General features: G+C 32.8%; 2 protein-coding genes across 2 annotated transcripts in view; one reads left to right on the top strand and one right to left on the bottom strand.

The window, feature by feature from the left end:
* The window catches only part of LOC130897463 (DNA polymerase epsilon catalytic subunit 1), a 46,634-nt gene extending 29,526 nt beyond the window's left edge, over positions 1–17,108 (bottom strand). The window contains exons 1-10 of the mRNA XM_057806336.1: positions 16,887–17,108; positions 16,705–16,828; positions 16,264–16,482; positions 15,957–16,195; positions 13,431–13,675; positions 9,290–9,677; positions 8,984–9,177; positions 7,909–8,249; positions 6,122–6,314; positions 2,689–2,956 (exon numbers count right to left, since the gene is read on the bottom strand). Of these exons, the coding sequence (XP_057662319.1) occupies positions 2,689–2,956; positions 6,122–6,314; positions 7,909–8,249; positions 8,984–9,177; positions 9,290–9,677; positions 13,431–13,675; positions 15,957–16,195; positions 16,264–16,482; positions 16,705–16,828; positions 16,887–16,972 (2,297 nt within the window). The 5' untranslated portion in view covers positions 16,973–17,108. The remainder of the gene's footprint in view (positions 1–2,688; positions 2,957–6,121; positions 6,315–7,908; positions 8,250–8,983; positions 9,178–9,289; positions 9,678–13,430; positions 13,676–15,956; positions 16,196–16,263; positions 16,483–16,704; positions 16,829–16,886) is intronic.
* LOC130897464 (exportin-2) overlaps positions 17,081–19,796 on the top strand; it is a 35,728-nt gene continuing 33,012 nt past the window's right edge. The window contains exons 1-3 of the mRNA XM_057806337.1: positions 17,081–17,390; positions 17,447–17,592; positions 17,643–17,835. Coding sequence (XP_057662320.1) covers positions 17,306–17,390; positions 17,447–17,592; positions 17,643–17,835 — 424 coding nt within the window. The 5' untranslated portion in view covers positions 17,081–17,305. The remainder of the gene's footprint in view (positions 17,391–17,446; positions 17,593–17,642; positions 17,836–19,796) is intronic.

Raw genomic sequence — 19,796 nt, 5'->3', positions numbered from 1 at the left:
AAAGGCAAATCATAGCGAATATGCGATTCGAACGAGTAGTAAGTTGTTAAAGCAGTACGAGAATTGATCTGTTCAGACACAAATTTAATGGCAAAATTCTTTTGCTAAGTTTTCTATATGTACAGACCATTGAAGGGCACTGTCAATATGTAGACCAAGAAACTTGATCGAATTTGAGGTACATAATAAGTCACTGTTGAGTTGAGTTGATAGAGCTTCTTTATAGGATAGAACTAAAGTTTTCTCAGTGTTCAATCAGAAACCGTTCGCGTCAGACCAAGACTTAATAATAATGAGATCTTTGTCTACGGTAGAATGTATAGCTTGTATATCTGGACCACTCTAGCTTACACTGGTGTCATCTGCAAATAATGTGAATTTACCATTAATTCGTAAGTCTGTGACATCATTGATGAATACCAAAAAAATAACCTACAATATTATTTGTAGGTGTAAAGAAATTTTAATATTTCGTTATTCAATATTGTAAGTTTTGTGAAAACTGGTTTCAACTGAAACTTGCAATAAATAGTCGAATAAAAGTTTCAATTCGGTTTTTTTCCTAAATCTCATAGCAATCACACGTTCTTATTAGTGAGAACACGTAATTACCGATACTCTAGTTATGTTGAGTTCTAACTAGTTACTATGCATAATAACGGATTTCGGGTATTTACGGTAACAGTAATACTAGAAAGAACAATATATAATCTGGAATCATTTAGTTAAAGATTTTGTAGACTTATAGACAGCATTCTATAACGTGTTGTAAGCAGGTGAAATGGAAAAAATGAATACCTATTTTTATATTTTTTATAAACATGATACCAAGTTAAGTGATTTGATTGTATCAAAAATACATTAGCATAAAAAAGCTTGTGCCATAAAATCGCTTTTGGTATGTGCTTGGCTTGGGGTAAAAAATACGATATAACATATGTGAAAAGCTACATTATTTGGTACCAAAACGTGGACAATAAAGGGCACCATTTGAAGGAAACAATGTAATAAACTGAGATTTCAACTATTTATTGGAGAATTCCTGTGATGTGCTGCTTTATAGCCAATATAGGAGCCCTGAATATTACTATAAGTTCTTCATAACATTCCTAGAATATTTCAGAACACTTAAGGACACTCCAGAATATTCAATAACTGCACAATCGTATAAGTAAGCACCAAGTTACTCAGGAAAGAGGAATAACCTATCTAGACGTGTTACACAGACAGGTCTCTAAGTATTTGTTGAAATAATCCATTTCAATCTTGAAGCTGTTGCATTCATTCGCCTCCAACTCCCAAAACGATCATGATGTGTATTCTATTGGATCCCCAATCATTGACATCGTCAATATTCTTTTCAAAGACTGAACGGACCTAACTTTCTTGCAGACAAACCTCATCCTGTAGCCTCATCTGCTTAATTAATATGACTTGCGCAGATGTATGATGCTTCCCTTGCCCGTCAAAGAAATCGTCTTCAGGCTGTTGTCAAAACCATGACCTTTATGGAAACGTCGCCGCTTATGTGTACTAGATCTACAGCCCCACTCTCCGTAATTAATCCTTATCAGTTTGATACCTTCTACTTTTTATAGATAAGTCGTTGCAAATTATCCATATTCTTTCTGAGATCATTATCATTATTACCCTTCTTTGAATAGATCCATTGTCATCGACATATCTTAGAAGAACTACACAGTTCGCAACATAAACGCCAAATCACCTTTAAATAGATCTAAAGCAACATCGTCCATTAGATCTTGCATAGTTACATACCATACTTACAACCTGATGCTTATCAATGCAGTACCTATTAGTACCTTCCGTCACCATGTATTATATGTGGAAAGACATTACAGGAACGCCATTAAGTGGATGTTTACATATTTACTTATATTTTTACCATCGAACGTCTACAAACGTCAAGAAGGAATAAATACCATACGCTGCATGTCACGGATTTATTACACTAACTAATACACTTGAAATACATCTTACATAAATTAAATTACTTTACTAAACTGATGTTACAATCTGTATAAACTATATTTCAGTCAGGTGTACCGAATTTTAATTGCCTTCACGGTCGAATCCTTACTACTTTACATTACACTACACATTCCTGTAGTGTTTAACTAATTTGTTCATATTAATTTATGGACGAGTTTTTAATAAATAACCAACACCCTCCTCCAGCTCCTTTCTAAACTTCATCAACAACTCACTTAAATTTCAGAATTGGCATACTTACTTTTCTTAAAAACAACCCCACAGCTGTAATCAATTTGAAACACACCGGGGTTGATAATTATTCCAAAAATCAAGTTTAATAACTTCGTACTTAAAATTTTTAATATCTTTAAAACATTTAAAATTACACCAGAATATTCGATAATTGTGTCACCATATAGGCAAAGGCCAAGCTACAGTGAAAAGAAGAATAATTTATTTAGCCTATTTACGAATGAAATAGAATTATAGTCTTAAAGATAATTTTTGGTCATAGATGATTGAAAATGGGAAATATGTGAATCAATTTTTTGTACAATTTTAATGAATTCCCACTTACTTGGATTTTGATAATAAAATATAATTTGCCATGAATTTGCTTACATGAAACTAAAATGAAATTTTTACGAACTTTTATGTTGTAAGAATATAAAGAAATAAGAAAAAATGTGATACCTTCTATCTCTGAATGCTCTTACGGTATCCACATAAAACGAGTTTTCTTTTTGACAAATTGTGGTGGTTCTTTCTTCAACTCTTGTACATTTTAGCTTTTTATAAACTTTTCTACAATAAACTGTCAGTCTCTTTTTCTCAAGATCGGCTTGTTCGATCCTTGACATTTGATGAAAAGCTCTTGGAGGTCCTCCTGGATATTCAGAAGGAAACTTTTCGGTTTCTAACTGTTGTTGAATTCTTTGGTATTCATTTCTAGACGCAGGCACTGGAAACATAAAAGTAAATATAAAAAATTCACAGTAGAATAGTCCAGGGTTTCTAAACCTTGCACACACATAAGGGGCAGCTTTATCTTTATCTGGTGGTAAAAAACGTAAAAACTAACATTAAGAAAAAGAAAAAAGAAAGGAAAAAATAATTTCGCTTGTTCGATGAGTAACCGTATGGTTTGAAAGAGATAGGATTGTAATTGCTTGGCAAAATCATCTACAATCTTCATCACAGCTGGCAGAATAAGACCTTCACCAATGGTGTGAGTCTTTTTATATATAGCTACTTGATATACTTTCTAAGACGTAGAGGCGGTTAGTTAATAAGTGTTGCAATGCTGCAGAGCTCTCAAAAAATTGAGAATTTAGAAAATTATATTTCCAATTATTTATCCAAAGGGAAATTTTTACTAAGGCATAGTCTTGTAATACGATGCTAAATAACTCTGCAAAGTCGACCAGTTGAATAATCCACTTCCTTTATGAACCACGATGTTGCAATATTATTATACATCTGGGATACACGATGTGTTCTGCACACTCTTTCATGATGACCCATGTAATAGTCCCGGAGTTCTAAATCAGTGGCGAGTAACTGAGGAAGTAATATTTTTTACTACGAGCTGCTACTGGCAAGAGAGAAGTAAAGTTTTTTCGTTCACCAATTTGTTTTGAAAAATGTTTGCCCTTCATATGACTTCTATTTTAGTTCAAAGAAATCTCGAGGCTTGTTGATGTATTTAATACAAAGTGTTTTTAAATAGCGATTGTTATTTGGAACTTGGTCGACTGTGCACTGTATGATGTTTGATTATAACAGAAAGCAAATTAGAAGCATTGATTCAGGTTCTACCTTTCAAATCAATATCAGATACATAGTGCGGTCCATGAGTTCTTGGTCTCATATGGTAGAGAGAAGCTTTAAACAAATTTTCAACTTGCTGCTTCGATACATTTTATTATAGTAGAGCTCAAACGACCACTCGAGTCAAGTTGTTTTGAAAATTGTCTCAAATTGAGTGGTGTAATAAAATTTTTGACTAACTTTTTGATTAACACTATCACAAATGAAAATCATTTTTAACAAGAAAAAGTTGTTTAGCTGATGACGAGAATCATTAGAAGATGACCCAATGGAGGAGGTCCTATGGTGATGACTGACACAGGCCGGCATTTCCAAAACTAGTGTTTTAATGATTTTACTTGAGCATTTAAATATGTCAAAAATTAGTACAAGATGGGTGCCTCAAATTCTCAACACAATGCAAAAGTAGTTTCACAATGTTGTGAGCAATTTTTAAAGCTTTGAGGCAAGGAGAGGAAGTATAATCCAATCAATTGTAATGAGTGCTGAATTATGGTCTTTTACTATGATCTAACATACAAATGGGATTCCATGAAGTGATTTAGAAAGAAAAGTTTTTGGGCTCATCATGTTAATGTGTGTTGTCAGGGTTTGTTGCAAGATTTTGCTGTGTTTAATATGTACAGAAATTTTGTATGCTTTCAAGTTCCAAATGGGGCACCACTCAGTTTTTTAACCTAAACTGAGAAAAGTATAGAAATAGGTTGAGGTATCTTTAGGAATAAAGCTACTTGTTGAAAATAAAATACAATGATTTATATTTGAAATTATAAAAAAAACAGGTAAAAAAAGGTTACCCGCAAAACTCATGAGTTTTGGTTTACAGAACATAATGAAGTAAATTTTACAACAAAAAACTAATGTGAGTGGATCTGACCTTTAACAACATATGAGCCTCCTTACTTGTCAGGAGAATACAAACAGGACCACATTCGTGGAATGCGGTTACGAATTAAAGAAGTTCGTTCTGTTAATTGTCCTCGACTAGGTAGTTCCAAGAGGCAAAGTTTGACGTTAAATCCCAATTAAAGTCGTCTAAGTTTTAAGCCCCAATAAAGGTCCTATGTCCAAAGCTAGGTCCCTTCCTTTTCAACGAAGGGAACTTACATCTACTTCTTCTTGAATGTTCAATTAACAAATTAATATTCCAGTATTTTTGAAATTGGCGGAAGGCTCCTTTAGGCCGGCTAAATCCAGCTTTTCAAACATCTCTGTCTCTACCTGTTCTCTACCACGGTCGCTGACCAAAAGAACAAGGTAACTACCTCTCCAATCGTCAAATTCTCAGTCGGAAATATCCCGACTTCCACAAATATAGAATTTGCAGCCAAATTTAAAAATTTATAATCAAATGCATAATGAAAAATTCCACATCGGTTGACAGTCAAAAGCAAAATATGAATGAAGTTATCAGTAAACTTCTTTAGCAAAATCGGGTCACACGTCATGACGACAGCTAACAAATCACTCATTAAAACAACCTTTCAACGGACTGAACAACCAAAAATCAATATCCGCAAAATTTACAAAATACTGCACGAATAACCTAATCAGCGAACAGTTAACTAGATGTAGCTCTAACCTTCTAAGGGGAAACAACTTGGCTTTTACAAGCAACATAATTCTGCAGCCAGTTATACCACGTCTGGCAAATTTTAAATAATGCTTGCCTCCTTTAGACCATGACTTAACTTCAAAAGAAAATAAACCAAACATTCAATTTGTTTATATAAAAATAGTTCAACAAAAGGACAAAATAAACTGTGCTAAATAAATTCCAGAAACTCAGTATGTCACCAACAAGTACATACAAAACTACAAAAGAGGTATGAAATATAATCTGTAAATATTTCTACTCAAAGATAATATGACAAAATATCTTACAAAGAAAATTATTCACAAAAAGAAGTTGGTAAGTTTATATCATATAATGTTTATAACAACAAAAGTAACACAAGCTGTGAGCAGTGAAAATGTTACAACAGCATTCAGTAGGTATAGAGAAGCCCTTGACAAGTTTCAATAAATTCATCGCTTCTTGGTAATTCTGAAAATCTATGCTAAAATCTGTATTATGACCTTATGATCAATGTCTTGGACACTAACATAAACTTCACTAAGGGTGTAGGGTTAATACATAATATATGTCATATTTGAATATTAGATGAAAAAGAAGTGAGGAGGGGCGCCATAAATATTGTTATTTAAAATTGGGTCCCGAATACTGAAAGATTGAGAAATGCTGAATTAATCCGAATAGATATAGTAATTCAATATTAGATTTGTGAAAACTTACTGTATTCCTCACGCATCATCCATGCCATATTCCTTTGGCAAGATGCTCCAGGTCTATTAAAATCACAAGCAGCACAAATAGTTTCATCCACAATTGCACAGGGTTGCAACCTATTTGTTAAAATTATATTGGGATACATGGCACCAACGTCAAGATGATAAATTAGTGGCCTTTCCAATCTCATTGGAGAATTCTAAAAATATAAAAATAAACTGAAAATCCAAGAAACATATGATATGAGGCCCGCAAATCGACCCTCATTAACCTAATAGGAGGACTAGAATTTATCAAATATCATTTCAAGTAGAAAAAATGGTTGTAATGTTCTTATATTTATCCAGATTTTGCAATGATCAATGTGCTATAGTATACAGAAGAACAAATGAATTGCTTCATACAATTAAGGTATATGTTAGTAACCACCCCGATATGCTGATCATTGAGAGGGAATGTTTCAACGTTCATAAATGTATTGTTAACATACTTTCTTTAACCTTTATACAAAAAAAGTTCCCAATAGTATGGCTAGTTAAAAGCCTCGACTTCAATCCAATGGTAGTCTTTTTGTCATGTAATTGATAGTCGCTTACAAGCTCTATAATCTAATAATTGTATATTAACTATCTCTTAGACTAAGTAAAATATGGAAAGCTCTAAATCCAAATGAGGTTCGAAGTATACCTGGAGGCTCAGAAGCCCCTTTTCGTTGCTGATGCCTCACTCGACATTACCGAAAGCCTATGTCCTTTGAGAAGCCGATCAGGCGCTTTGGCTTGAACCTTTTGTTGTCATTTAGGCAAGCGGTGAGGCTTGGCATGACCAAGTGTTTGAAACGTGCCCCAAGGCGTGGAGAAGGTGTCTTAGATGAATGCTTCTGGTTAAAAGTACGGTCACCAGTCGAATTTCACGCCTATTTAATTGGAGCAGTTGTTTGGTAAGAGAAGCTGGTCTATGTAAGCCTTCGCTTGTCTCATGCCAGGTGTCTCTATCCATCTCCGCCGAATTCGCCTTGCGAGAAGACTGTAGAGAGACGCGAAAGCAGCACTTTTAGCTACACCAAGAATGGGGTTCTGAGTCTATTGGTGAGTTCTTCGATTTCAGTCTTGCGAGTGATTTCGCTTCATAGTTGCTCTTGTTGCCCGAGTGACGAGCTGGATCTTGCAGTCATTATTTACTAGATTTTGTAGGACTTTCTTACACTCCAGCACTAGCCTAGAGTACTCCCTTTCGGCCGTTATGCATTGTATGAAAGCTCTACTATCTGAGCAGATTGAGATTACTGGGTTCCTCAGTTCGGAAGACAGTAGCGCATCTTCCCCAAGCGAAAAATGGGGTATTTTGGGGTATCTTTTGCAGAAGCCTAGTCTTGCAAGCCATTCATCCTGGAGCCATCTGTGTACCAAGTCACCAGTTCATTGCTCTCTCTCAGCGAAGGGTGCCTCCAAGCCATTATTAATAACAGTTATAGGCACAAATTTGGTCACTTCCGTTTTAAGTGTATATATATATATATATATATATATATATATATATATATATATATATATATATATATATATATATATATGTATTATTTATTTTTATGAATTTATTACTATAGTGATCGAAATTTTTCTTTTGTAACATTAAAATTCATATTTGAATAGTTGAAAAAACACTGTTCAGTTCAATTCAGAAAGTTCAAAATACATTGTTCAGTTCAATTAAAAATTAGTATATTTTGAATTAATATTCATTTAAAAATTTCCAATTAATTAAAATGTACATGAATATTTCGAAAGCATTACCTTTAATGCTAGCAATTTCCCTTTGATATCTTCATAAACCTCTTCTAAATTAGTAACGCATTCCATTGGAACCCCCTCTTCTACAACTATGGCATGTTCCAAAGTATTTGCAATCTTACTTACTAGGGTGTCTATTGCTTCAGGTATAATTCGAAAACGACATGGAATATCAGCTCTAAAAACACCCGATTCTAGAGCCTCGACGTGACCACCTACGTAAGTTTCTTGTTGCAAAAGGTGACCGTCATGTGTGAGTTTGTTTATTTCTGATTCTTGCTTATTCGGAAAAATTATATTGGCATGGAAAGCTTCGACCATTAACAAGGCTTCACATAAAGTTCCTAATAATTCAACAGAATTTAGTGATTGGTTTATAATACAACTATGAAAAAAATTATAACAAAATAAATATAATAAAAATAATACCAAAAGGTAGGAATAGAAAGGAATTTAAAGTAAAGCAACGTCCGAAACTGCGTAGAGAACGACAGCTCTGGGAGTAAGAATAGTATAATATATTCAGCGACTAATTGTGATTCTGTTTAGGTAGGGTAAGACGCCTCTGTGAAGACCATCCGTGATAATGGGTTTTCCGTTGTGTAAAGGTTCTTGTGATTGATGGTTTGGGGACTATTGCTTAGGGTAGCTGATCCCCACTTGCATTTAATCAAGTCACAAATCTTCTTACTATCGGCGTCTACAAATCCTCTTTCAGCAATAAAACTCATGTTCACATAGTCCAGAGGAGACTGCTCAGTATGTACCACCTTTCATGTTTTCAGAGACTAGTGAAGAAAGTTTCTTGGAATGAATGCCTCAAATAGGTATCAAAATCTTTTGTCAATGCCTATACATATACAGGTGTGTATTCATCTCTAAGACCACTATACATAACATAACTGAGTATATTTTAATACATTTTCTTGCAAATGTTATAATTTCATTCTTGTTGCAGGATTCTCACATAATTAAGAAAATGATATCAATAAATTGTTCCTTCTCTGTGTATTCCTTCTAATTTCACTAAGTATATATAGTTAAAAAATATAATATAAATATAATAATTGAAACATACCTGATCCTTTTCTTAGGACTTCATCTGGCTCACAAGGAATAATGGTACATAATGCAAAAATAAAAGGATGTACATATTGCATGTATAAATAATATGTGGCAACTGCATCTGACACTGAATAATTGGATAATACTTGAGGTTGAGATGCTGCTAAAGGACACATTTCCTCTGGATCTAACTCAACTGGGTCATACCTACAAAAAATATTGTGTGTTGGGATTTATTTGAAACTGTTTAAAATATAACTTGTCCAAATATTTTTGATCCAGATTATATTCCAATGCATTAATGATTTAATTAATATACCTAAGTTTTGCCTTAGCGACAGCCTTGAGATTTTGTGATCCAACTGGTAGGTAAGAGTCTCTCTTTACCCAACAGAGACAATCCATGTGCATTGCAGGCCTACAACAGTAAACGTCTTCATTATTTTTGGAGAAACCAATTTCTTGTTTCATATCTAAGTCGTAAGAAGCTGCTCGAGATTCTATAAAAGGCCAATCAAAAAAATCACCGTTGTAGGTAACAAAAATATGTGGTCGGACTTCTAAGATGTGATCAAAAAATTTCTGTAACAGGCACATTTCATTAGGTTCGTTGAATATTGTAAATTTGCCTTCAAATTCTGGTTTTGGTGTGTATTCAAAATCTTCTATATCAGCTGACAAAACTTCTCGGTTCGTTATCAAATAACCTGAAAAGTAAAACATTATTAAGGTTACAAGGTATACAAAAAATAAACAAATAAAAACGTAAATTTTCCTATTGAGATCCAAGGTAAAATGGCAAAGGTAACAGTTACAAGACTTCATCTACTCATTTGCTTGAATATCAAATTATGACAACAAATTATTCTTATAAACACAAATCCATCAGCTTCATTTGACTAATCCGACTTAATACTTGATCACTATACATAATTTCAAGTCTTGTGATTAGATTTAATATAGAGAGCCACATGCCATCGGAGCTATCCATGTCACTGGATCATCTAGAGAAGTTCCTTTCTCATCCCCACAGAACCTGCACTGATTATTTGCTAGACTTAATCTAATTAGATATCTTTTGAGGTGGAAGTATCCCCTAAGAAAGCCAGTGAGAAATGGTAGTAAATTTTAACCACAATTCAGTATTCCAAAGAAATTTTTTGGAATGATCCAGCCCTTGAAAAATTTTACCTTCAGTCTCTGATGGCGATAACTTGGTTGGAAAAATTTGTCAAAAAAATTAGATTCTTCCTTTTCGTGAAAGTTCCCCACAAACAATAACCAAAAAAGATTAAAATACAGAAACAAATGTGAACATAAAACTGATACGCTATAATTTAAGCAGTTTGGATTATGACAGCATGAAAGAACTGTACAGAAAAAACCCTATACGAAAAATTAAAAAATAATGATTACCTCCGTATAACTGTACTCCAATTGATTGAATATGGTCCCAACTAAAAAGACAGACAAAATTATTAATAGTTCACCCAAAAATTCGTCTGTTGTGGAACTGATATTGAAAGAATGTTCAAACATTAAGACCGAAAATTGGAGAAATCCCATAAATCATGTAAAAAGAGATGAAACCCTATATACGAGGGTGGTCCCCGAAATACCTGACGGACCTAGAGATGGCGCTAGTTGCTTGAAACATACCATTGTATAAGAAAGTATACAATCTATACAGCATATGTTTCAAGTTTAAAGACGCTACATTGTTCAGTATTTGTTTGGCAGCCATCAATAGTGAACGTTTGCAGTGAATTTGTAAACATGGAAAAAATTGGTCGTCGATCGACAACTAACATTAGTTATTGAACTAGATTCTATTCTGAGTGAGACTGCTTCTTCTTTATCAACAATAAAATATTGGGTAGCAGTGTTTAAACGACGACTCCAGAAATATTGAAGAAAATCTACAAAGCGGTTCTGGATGATCGACGACTGAAAATAGCGTCGTGAAGATGTTTCCATCACAGAAATTAAGCCCAAACGTGGGTCACTTCATACCCGTAAAAAAAGAACAATCAAACAATGGACTGAAAAGGGAGAACCGGTTGCAAAGAAAAGAAGGCAATGGCCGTTCCATCTGCAGGCAAGATCATGGCGTCGGGTTTTTGGGATGCACTATCAACGGCGAGTATTATGCAAACTTATTGCAACGTTTGAGTGAAGAAAACAAACACGGTCGCATTTGGCTAAGAAGAAAGTTTGAATTGCTACCTCATGCAGCCTATTTGCTAGATTTAACTCCCTTGGATTATTTTCTGTTACCAGATTTGAAAAAATGGCTCGGTGGTCAAAGATTTTTCAACAATGAAGAGGTGATGTCGACAGTTAATGGTTAGGTTGTTAATGGTTGTTTTGAGGAACTTGACGATTCTTATCATAAAAAGGGTATCGAACTTATTGAATATTAATGAGAAAAGTTTATGGAGCTAAAAGGAGATTACTTCGAAAAATAAATATATTTTTTCCTTTGTTGGGCTATACACTTCTAGGACCATCCTCACATGCTGCATGTACCAGTTTTATATAGACCTGTAATTAATTTTAACGACAGTGATTATAAAAACTTGGTCACAAGTCAAAATTTTAGAATTTTCCTGGAAATTGTCTTAGCTATGATATTAAAAAGTTATTTTGTAGTATGATTTTACTGTTATAAAATATTCACTGTATTGTATCTATATTATGGCAACAAGAACAAACAAAATATGATCATAACAACTATTTCTCCCAAAGATTTTTTGAGTAACTGTCATCAATAAGTGCTATATAATTATTACTCTAGTTTTTAAGTTACAAATTCATACTTGTATTTAATTTTACTGAAATTATATTCGCTTGTTATATTAAGTACAGCTCTGTACAATTCTTATTGATGCGTTACTTATTTATGGTTTTACTAAGTGAGAACACCTGTTTTAACAATATGTCGTTTTCATTGGTTATTTATGTGGTTTGAAAATCACTTATTGCATGTAAAAAATATATGTTATACAGTGTGAAATATTTAATACGAACGCCTCAATTTTTTTTCAAAGCCAGTTCTGGAATTTCTAAGTTTGACTAATACCAGTCGAATTCTTGATAGCAGTGTGCTGTATCATTTAAAAAATCAAATGAGCTGTGTAAACAATTACAAAAGCACAAGAGTTTACACTTTTTAGTAAACAGATGATATCTTCCAATATGATAGAAGTGTATAAAGTTCCTCATGACTCACCCTGTATAAGACATAGTAATTAAAATCATTTACAAGTAGTCAATAATACTTATATTCTCAACGCTTAAGACAATCCTTTAGCAAAATAAAATTTACAAGTTTACTAAAATTATTTCTTGTTAAATGTTACATTTGTTTTCAAGCAAATCAATGACAGTTCAAAAAATATATTAGGCTTCATTTACAGACATCAATAAATATAAAACCAGCTATTTCACATTAAAAACGTTCATACTAAGCATATTTCCACTCATATTCAGCAAACAAAAAAGTCTTATTTCAAATGAAACAATGTGATTTGAAAAAAAAACGATTGTCTTACAAGATGGTTTTGTAATTCTACTCGTAATAGAAAAAGAATATCCAAAAAACTGTACAATTAAAGGGTTTATTTTAAAAGCAACCAATGTCAATTTTATTCAATTTTAAATGGTTGCCACCACCTAATAGCAAATTGTCATTTTCTTGTGTTAAAAAGTTATTGTGGCAAAAACTGCCATGGATCAAACCATGAGGATGATTAAATAAGTTAGTTTTGCAAAAACAACCAAGGCCAAGGCATATTTTATCAATACCAACCAATGTCACTTAATTTTTGTTTTAGTATACCTTGATACACTGAAATTATCTCACCTTATAGGAATTGCAAACTCAACAACCTCATTTCCAAGATTTGCTAATCATACAATTTTTTACTTTAACTATTTTAATATCTCTGAATTGTTAACTTCTAAGTCAAGCCTTGTAGATATTAAGTGGATTTTTGTTGTAATAATTAATTTAAATAATAAAATGATTTTTTGAAAATCGAATTTTGAGATTTCAAAACATTTCCAGTGCCAACTTCTGTAGTAGATTGGGTGGTCGATCCACTTTCCCAATATTTTACTGACGAGTAGTACTTGCTCTATGATGATAAAATATCCTAAAATATCTTGATTGCATAGCAAAATCACCAACAATTCCATTACAAAAAAGTCTATGAACTTTCGACATTCAGGATAAACTGAGTCACAGAAGACTACTATTGCTAGTGGATGGTATCTGCTATTATCACCATTAAGTGCACAGAGTCAGAAAGAATACTCTGCTTCTAACAAAAGAATCAAGGTATCAAACTTCTGTAAGACTTTGTTGCTTCTTTGTATGACTAGAGAAGTTTCTACTATGATAGATTGATGAAAAATTTCGTTAAAATGGTAGCAGTAAAACTACACTCTTATCATACCTTGCCCATCAATCATGTATGATATCATGATGATTTGATCTGTAGCAGAGTCTGGAAATTTTAAAGGTAATTTTGTAGTTTCAATATCAAAAGCAAGAACTATCGCTTCGGGTCGTTCTATGATATCAGGCCTTGGTGTAATTGAAGGTGGTAAATCTTTTCCTTTGGATTTAATAGTGTACCATGATCCACAAAAAATTTTTAGGTCTATTGAAACTCGAACGTGATAAGGTACATCATACTCCCTAAAAATAAATAAATTGAGAAAAAAAAAATGAATAACCTACCCAATAAGTATATAATTAATAATTATTAATGTGGCTTCACATGGGGTGGGTCGACAGCAGACGCAGTACAAACAATATAACAATAATGGAAAAAGCACATGAGTATCAAATAGACCTAAAGATGCTTTCAACAGGTCTTTGACTCAATAAAAAAGATATTGACAACACAAAACTAACAAGGTATATATGCAAAACTACGAAGATTAATCAAGATAACTATTACCCTACAGGTTCAGCACACTTAAGGAGAATCTGATTAGTTTTTGATTATCAAAGGAGTAAGTCTTGAGGATTCGCTATCGACCACACTTTTCAACTTAACATTAGAATCCATAATGAGGAAAATTAATAGGGGGAATTTAAGGACAGATAATCGCATATGCTGATGATATAGTACTTGAAACCAAACCAAGATCTATAATGGAGACAATGTTAAATGAGATAGATAGAGAAGGAAATTAGATGGGTTTAAAAATTAATGAAAACAAAACTAAAATACTGAGATTTGGAAAGCAATGTCAAGGGTTAAAGGTGAAAGTTGACTAGTATGAATTTATGGAAGTAGAAGTTATGATCAATAATGGAGGAGAGGGGAGTACTGACAGAGATGAAAAAATAGAGCCTTCTATGCTTAAAGGAAGTTATTGGAAGGTAAACCACTCACTAAATAAACAAAGATCAGTATATATAAAACAATGATTCGACCAGTATTGATGTGCTCAGCAGAAACAATGACAGCCCAATCATATTAAATAAATATGCAGCTGAGCTAACAAGTCCGCTATGCAAACTCTTTTTGCTATCATATAAGAGGTCATTTCCCTACAGATTGGAAACTTGCTCGGGTTCAACCCATACGAAAAAAGGGGAAAAGACCATTCCCAACAACTACCGCCCTATTGCTTTAATCTCAACTATTGCCATGGAAAAAGTCTGCTAACAACATCAGTGACCATCAATATGGTTTTCACAAACATAGATCAACCGAGGATCTCCTGGCTTATGTAACCAATATATGAACTGAAGCTATAGAGTAATATGGAGAATTCAGAGCAATGGCACTGAAGATATCAAAAGCTTTTGTAGGTGTTTGTCAGATCAACCTACTAAATAAATAAAGATTATATGAATTATCATACCCACTTATCAACTAGCTTAGCAGCTTTCTCAAATACCAATCCATCCAGGACGCTATTGATGGAGAACAACCCACAAAGGTTTGAGATCAATGCTGGTGTGCATCTTGTCACCTACTCTCTTTCTCCTATACATCAAGGATTTATTCGACTAAACTGCAAACCTGATTATAGCTTAACTAAGGTAGCTTCATAAGAGCTTGGCTCCAAGCTTTTTAAGACCAAAAAGCTGTATACCCTGCAAAAGCTTTTAATTTACTAAAAGGCCTATATTTGGAGTATTGTTCTCATATTTGGAACTCGGCTCCCAAGCATGATGTAATACAGAAGAGAGCAATTCGACTTAGGTAATTCAGAGTTGACCAGAAGCTTGGAGCATAGAAGAAAGGTCACTGTCTTGACTCTGTTTTACCAATACTACCACAGTAGATGCTGTTCCGAGCTGTCCCACATAACCCCACCTAGAGCAGTTTTTGCAAGTCATACTTGACAAGCAGACATGGCTCATAAACATGTGCTGACACCCAGAACGTCAATTTATCGGGACTCCTTCCTTTGGAAAAGGCTAGCCTGTGGAATCAGTTACCAAGGTACATCTTTCCCAAACACTAAATTCTATAAAAGTTCAAGATCAATATCTACAGGCATCTACACATGGCAGGCACCACTTGAACTACTCGAGTGCAATAAGGTTTATCTTCTTGTTCTTGCTTTTTACACATGAACTAAACAGAGAAGATGTAAAAAAAATCAAAGCTCAGTCAGTCAAGTAGTTGGGGCATCTATCGAGAGAAGAAACAAAATCTATAGCATATAAAATTATGGAATGGAATCCCAGTGATAGAAAAAAACGCGGCAGGCCTAGAACCAAATTGGTTAAAATAAGTGGAAGATGACCTAAGCAGAGTAGGAATTAGAAACTGACAGCAAAAGACAGAAAATGGGAAGTTGTGGTGGGAAATAAGTGAGAAGGTGTAGACATGAATTATGGGGACTAGAGGGCATGTTTGCTTCACAACCCCATTATAGGTGTTAAACCATTATTATTATTTATACAATTTCGGCACAGTAACAATTTATGTTTGTCAGCTTTATTAATTTACCTTATATCCAAAATATTTTCCATTTGATCCGCATTTTTATTTGAATAACTTGTACTTTCTATTATATCACCATTACACAAAGTACTTGTTAACATTTCTGTGTAAAATGAATTTGTGTTGTCTTTTTGTCTATTTTTTCTTACTACTTTCAAAATTTCCCTTCTTACTTTTATTAAGTCTGTTTGATTCATAAAAGACAATTTTATATACTTTTGCTTTAATCCTATGAGGTGGTTTGACTAAAAATGATTAAAAAATAACATTGAAATTATATGTAGGTTTTTGTACATTTAAAATTTTTATTTACCAAGTCTAAATCCTCCTTTGCAACAATTTCAACTTTCGCGATAGTTCCTGAATATTTCTTGGACAAAAATTCAATTACCTCTTGAAGTAATTCTTTGTGAGTTAGTACGTAAAAATAAGGCATAAAAGGATATGCTACTTTAAATCTGGTACCATCTTCTTCCATAAAATAATAATCAACAGCTGCACACAATCTTTTGTCTTCATCAAGAATTTCGGTCTATTAAATAAATTGTTGTTTGTTAAGTTGGAATATAAATTTTTTTACAGATATAATAAATAAGATTTACATTATAAGAAATATTTCACAGTAGCTCTATATGTGTTACAAAAATTAGTATTACTATGATATTACAAATATGTTGTCAAATTAATACATCGATATTGTATTGAAAATATAGTTTTTTTTATTCTTTAAAACCAAAAATCTATTAAAACTTACGGAATGCATATTAAGCAGAAAACCCGTCTTTTCTTGCTGTTCTTTAATTCTGGCAAATCCATACTTAAGATCTATAGTTTCATTTTCTATAACTTGACGAACACGAAATTCTGAACTCTCTTCTCTAAAATGATTTAAAATGTTATTTGAAAAGACATATTTCTATATTTTTCATTGCTAACCTGTTTGCATCTTTTGTATTATCATTGGAAGATGCTACTTTTTCGGATCTTACTGCTCTGTATTTACCGGAATTTTGTAATACCATCGTTAATTAATTTAGTTAATTCTATATTAAAAGTACTTTCATTCTTATTACAAAGTTTCAAAGCTATATTTATAACCTTATAAACTTTCGCGGTTTTTTCGGACTGTCACTTTTTAAGGCAAATTTTGGTGATGTCATATAAAAAATTCAGTAGCTGTTATTGTAAAGAAGTATTAACCTGAATTTATTGAATAAAAGCTGACTTTAATGAACGTCGCATTTCAAATATATTCATCCGGTTTTTAGGGTTAGCTTCAAGTATATGTAATATAAGCATAAAAAGTATCTCATAGTTGAAAATATATTGTGGTAGTATAATAATTTATCTAAACAATGGAAATATCTGACCATAATCTACAAACTCTTGGCAAATACCTACAAGAAACCCTTAGTCCCGATGTAAATGTTCGAAGACCCGGTAAGAGTCATATTTTCACATTTTAAAATGTTTGTAATTTATTTATAATTTTATAGCCGAACAATTTTTAAAAGGAGTAGAGGTTAATCAAAATTATCCATTGCTTCTTTTGAACCTTGTTCACAAAGCTGAAGTAGACATGACTATCAGAGTTGCGGGAGCCGTAGCATTTAAAAACTATATAAAAAGAAACTGGTTTGTGGTAAGTAAAATATACTGCATTAATCGACTTTACTAACACGAGTCTTTTAGGAGGAAGATCAAACAGATCGTATACATGAAACTGATCGTGCTGCAATTAAAAATCTTATTGTCACTCTAATGTTAAGTTCCCCAGAAGCTATTCAGAAACAGTTGAGTGATGCTATAAGTATAATAGGAAAAACAGATTTCCCTCTAAAATGGCCCGAATTAATTACCCAAATGGTCGACAAATTTTCTACAGGTAAGATTTTATATCTACCTTACTATTTACATCAATATTTATTCCACATATGATTAGTGCCGGATTAAGCTAGCATGTGGTTTTTAGCTATTTCTTCCAATTTCTTCACTGTTGCTGGCGTTCAAAGTGTTTAGTGTTTAGTCTTTCTGATTGTCCTGGAATGTATGCCATTTAGAGTATACTATTATTACATTATTAATTTTGTCAACATTACTATTACTAGTCAAAAATATTAGCCCTCTGACAGTCTTTAAGGCAATTTTGAAATTTCTCAATCTTTAAAGTTAGTATGATATCATGGACTCTTTGTAAAGAAATTTTTTAGAGAAACACTTACGTCACACATGATTGTGTAACTTTAACCAGTTATTCAGCACATTCAATGGTAGTTTCCAAAAAGAACAAGCTTTTTACATTAATGCTTCTCTCCTAATGGTCATAGGGTGATGTTACATTGCTATTTCATTGATGAAATTATCTTTCTACACTCTCAATGCAGTTGAAAAGACTATCAACCAAGATCTTTCTGCCTGCACATTATTGCAAACTTTTTTTAACAAATAATTTTTAATTATTTTTCCTTCCCTATGCTGATGTATCTGCAACATTAACTAATTTTATCATTTTTGATTTTAAGTTTAAAAATATAGGATCACCATATTCTATCATTGGACAATTTATCATTTCATAAATATTAGTAGGGGATGTATTAATACCTCCATTACTTATGTGTTGAACTTTTGAAATGGATCACTTGCTTTTTATCTTCAATTTTCTAGTGTGTGTTACTGTGTAGTAAGTATGCTTGAGGGTCAAAATATTTTACATCATTGGAACAATAGTTAGAAATAATCTAAAGCTGATAGTGGAAATCCCCATGGTAGTTCTTATTCTGATGTAAATTTGTGTGAAAGCCGTTTATAATTTTTTGTTTTCATTTTATATGATTACTTATGTATATCACATATCGTGGGTCGTTATGAAAAGAATTATACATTTGCTAGATGAAAACAAAACATCAAATATTAATTATAAATAAATGTATGTATAGCATGTATATAAATTTCACCCCATGAACTAGCGCAGAAAGTGCATTTTACTCTGGGGCAATTGCAAAACTTTATGTGTTAGGGCACAGTAGCTTATCTTCTTCAAAAAAGTATAGCGTACAACTCGTGTGGAAACGAGATATTTCAAACAAGATGAACATTCTGTGATATATTTTATTTTCCTTTCCATTTGCACATTAAACTATTAAATATTTTCAACACGTAATCCAACCAGTCGATATATAAGAGACTTGTCTCAAAATTATCAAGCCTACTTTTATATCTTCGTATCCAAACTTCTGAAGCATGTCACCAGTGTCTTTGTTACGTTCATCACATTTTGTTATTGTAACAAAAAAAAAGACAAAAAATTAGATCAACGAATCCGCATTCAAGTTTTTCTTTAATATTTGAAAAATTAGCTAGATTTTGATTGGCGAATCGAGAATGATCCAGAAACAAAGCAACAGCAACATAATGGAAACATTCTAAATCGCAAGATAAAAAAATCATGTTATAGTTGAAGCAAAGTGAAGATAGTTCTGATTTTTTACTTTGATGATGAAGTTGTTGTGCATCACAAATATGCTTTGAAGAGGTAACAAAATCAATAAAGAATACTATGTTGGATTAGAGTACCGAAAATATTGTGTGTGACAAAGACAAAAAAAAACAGTTGAAACTAATATGACAAGTGCACTGAAGGCAATTAAGGAAACATTTTCAGGAAGTGGGAAACATCATTGGAAATTTTATATTCAATCAAATGGGAACTATTTTGAAGGATTTCACTCACTAGATGATAAGAATAACTCAATGTAGAGATATGAAAGTAGACTCCATAGTTTTGAGAAAAACCCCATATGTTTGATCTGTTATTATTTATCGATTACCACCAAGCTATAGTTTTAC

The sequence above is a fragment of the Diorhabda carinulata genome, chromosome 8, assembly GCF_026250575.1.
Source record: "Diorhabda carinulata isolate Delta chromosome 8, icDioCari1.1, whole genome shotgun sequence".
Taxonomy (NCBI): Eukaryota; Metazoa; Arthropoda; class Insecta; order Coleoptera; family Chrysomelidae; genus Diorhabda; species Diorhabda carinulata.
This window is presented reverse-complemented; position numbering and strand designations above follow the sequence as displayed.